Genomic DNA, 2,404 nt, shown 5'->3' with positions numbered 1-2,404 from the left:
GGCTTGACTCGTAAAAATTTTAAATTTGAGTTGAGTTATAAAATATAACTCGAATAACTCAAAATTTTTAGTAATTAGTGGGTATTTTCAAGTTTTGATCGAGTCACTCAACTCTGTAAATGTATATCCCATATGATTATAGAACATCGTTCAAATTAGAATCAAATAATACCATAATATTACGAATATTTTAAATTTAAACGTAAACTTAAATAACTCAACTCAACTCAAAAAAAATTAAATGAAATTTAAATTATAAAGTAATACTTGTCATCTTGAATAATCTCGATGGAATGCTCAACCTCCTATTGATTACTTAAAAAAAATCAACTTTGGCATTCAGGATTTATTTATTTAAAAATGTTTTGATCTTACAATCCTTAGCTTAGCTACAAATATCGAAAAAGCTTTGCATTTACATTCTGTGGGTGGACCTGACAACTATGCTTCTTTTAAGGCAATTAAGAAAAAACTCCATGTGAAATTGTGGAAATTCATCATGCATCAAACTGACGGTTAAAATATCAATTGGAACTTAAATAAAAAAAAAGGTTTATACCAATATAAATATTTCAACATTTCAAATAAAACTAATCCAAGTTGATCAAATGTCAAAGCAAAGTTCAATGGTAATGAAAACAAAATTTTTTGTAATTTACCATAATCAATAAAGAAAATTGGGTCTCAGAGGAGAAATAACAACAGCTACATTCAATAGTCTAACCAAAAAGGGAAAGGAAAATATAAAGTTGAATTCAGTGCCTGAATTAAGTGTGGGGAAAAATTAGGAGCTCTCATTAAAGTTTCCCTACTCTACCATCCGGTACTAGATGAGTTGCCTGAAATCATGACCCCTGGTTGGTGGATCAAATAATCATCACCGTTGGATCCATCAAAAACCATGTTTTGATGATGATGGTGCATGAATTGATGTTGGGCTCTTACCATCTCTTTCTGTCGCCTAAGCTCAAGGACCTTACGGTGAGAATTTGAATGCCTGGTGAGCACAAATGTCGGGCTGGCAGCGGGTCGATACTCGGGCACGAGTCGCCCCGATTTATACCTCACACCACAAGCGTTGCATAGTGTTTTCGGACCCATGGGTCCAGTCCGCCACTGCGGCGTCTTAACCGTAGCACAATGCAGGCACTTCCGCCCGTCCGAACTCGCTTCGCCTCCGTCCTTCTTCGACGATGTCGTTTTCACGGGTTTTTTACCGGGATAGTTATGTTGAGGTGGTTGCACCGGGACGACGATATCAGGTTCAGAAGACGAAGTAGTCGAGCTGAGGAGGAGGAGGCGGGACGCCCAATTGCATGGCACTGCACGGGAGCGTTTGCTTCTTGCCTTGGCGGGAACCGTCATGTCCGGACGGAAAACCAGACTGTTGTCACCGCTATCGATGACGTTATCAATTTGGTTGCGAAGTTCGGGTTCGAAGCCACGTGTATCCGATGATACGGCGGGTCGGGTTTTCATGCCGGATATCAACTGGAGCTTCTGCAGGTCCTCACTTGAAAACGATTCCTCCGCGAAATTCGACAGCCATTCCAGCTCAGCTAAATCGTCGTACTGTTCAACAAAGATTAAAACAACCATTACCACCAATTTGGAGTTTGAAGTACTTCGATAAAGAATCTCCATCATTTGTTTGGTTGGCGAGAAAATTACGAAACAACAACAAAAATTTTAAATTACCGGCACACAGAGGTCACCATCGAACTGATCATCAGTGAAACTACGGCCACCAATATCACCGGCGAAATTCGGTTCCAGACCAGAAAGCGAGGACGAATTGCAGCTGTCGACGGCGGTAACGGAGGAGGAACCGGTGGAATGAAAGGCGTCAGGTGTAACAACATCCTCGTTGGAAAAATCGAGAAGGTCTTCGATGATGAAATGGTCGGGCGCTTCCATAGTTCTAATGAATCAGTTATGGGGGAATAGAAATGTGGTTTTGAGAAGAGAGGAGAGGTTTTATTTGCGTTTCAAGCGGACAGGCCGACACCTAAGAAGGAGGATTTTGACTGTGCTGTTAATTTTAGGATTGCACACAATCATTGCTTCTAAATGGAGTTACTGACAAAAGCGTTTAATAATTAACAATTATTTACTGCAGATGAATTAGTTAAAAGAAAGTAAATGACCAATGATTAGGGGATAAGATATAAAAACTAATATTAGTAGATATTATAGTGTTCAAATTCAAGCAGTAGCAGGTTTGTTGCTGAGGCCTATGGATTTAGCGTCCGATTCCTTTTGCTTTAATTTTTTAATCTCGCTATTCAAAATAATTATATAGTTTTTAACCTCAGGATCTGCGCTTTTATATTTAATTGCATGATTTTTAAAAGAAAAAAGAAAAGAAATTCGCTATTTTTCTAGGATAAAGTATAATAATGGT

The 2,404-nt window shown here is 38.6% G+C and overlaps 1 protein-coding gene across 1 annotated transcript; it reads right to left on the bottom strand.

Annotated features, from left to right (window-relative positions):
* Window positions 1–757: 757 nt before the first annotated feature.
* LOC120159339 (GATA transcription factor 12-like) lies at window positions 758–1,949 on the bottom strand. The gene is made up of 2 exons (XM_039169946.1): window positions 1,699–1,949; window positions 758–1,572 (listed from the first exon to the last, which is right to left on the bottom strand). The coding sequence occupies exons 1-2, from the start codon at window positions 1,915–1,917 to the stop codon at window positions 814–816; spliced, it is 978 nt and encodes a 325-aa protein (XP_039025877.1). The 5' UTR covers window positions 1,918–1,949; the 3' UTR covers window positions 758–813.
* Between the last annotated feature and the right edge of the window lie 455 nt (window positions 1,950–2,404).

This window comes from Hibiscus syriacus, unplaced genomic scaffold (assembly GCF_006381635.1).
Source record: "Hibiscus syriacus cultivar Baekdansim isolate YM2019G1 unplaced genomic scaffold, ASM638163v2 tig00111358_pilon, whole genome shotgun sequence".
Taxonomy (NCBI): domain Eukaryota; kingdom Viridiplantae; phylum Streptophyta; class Magnoliopsida; order Malvales; family Malvaceae; genus Hibiscus; species Hibiscus syriacus.
The sequence above is the reverse complement of the archived record's forward strand: the minus strand, read 5'-3'. Positions and strand labels throughout refer to the sequence as shown.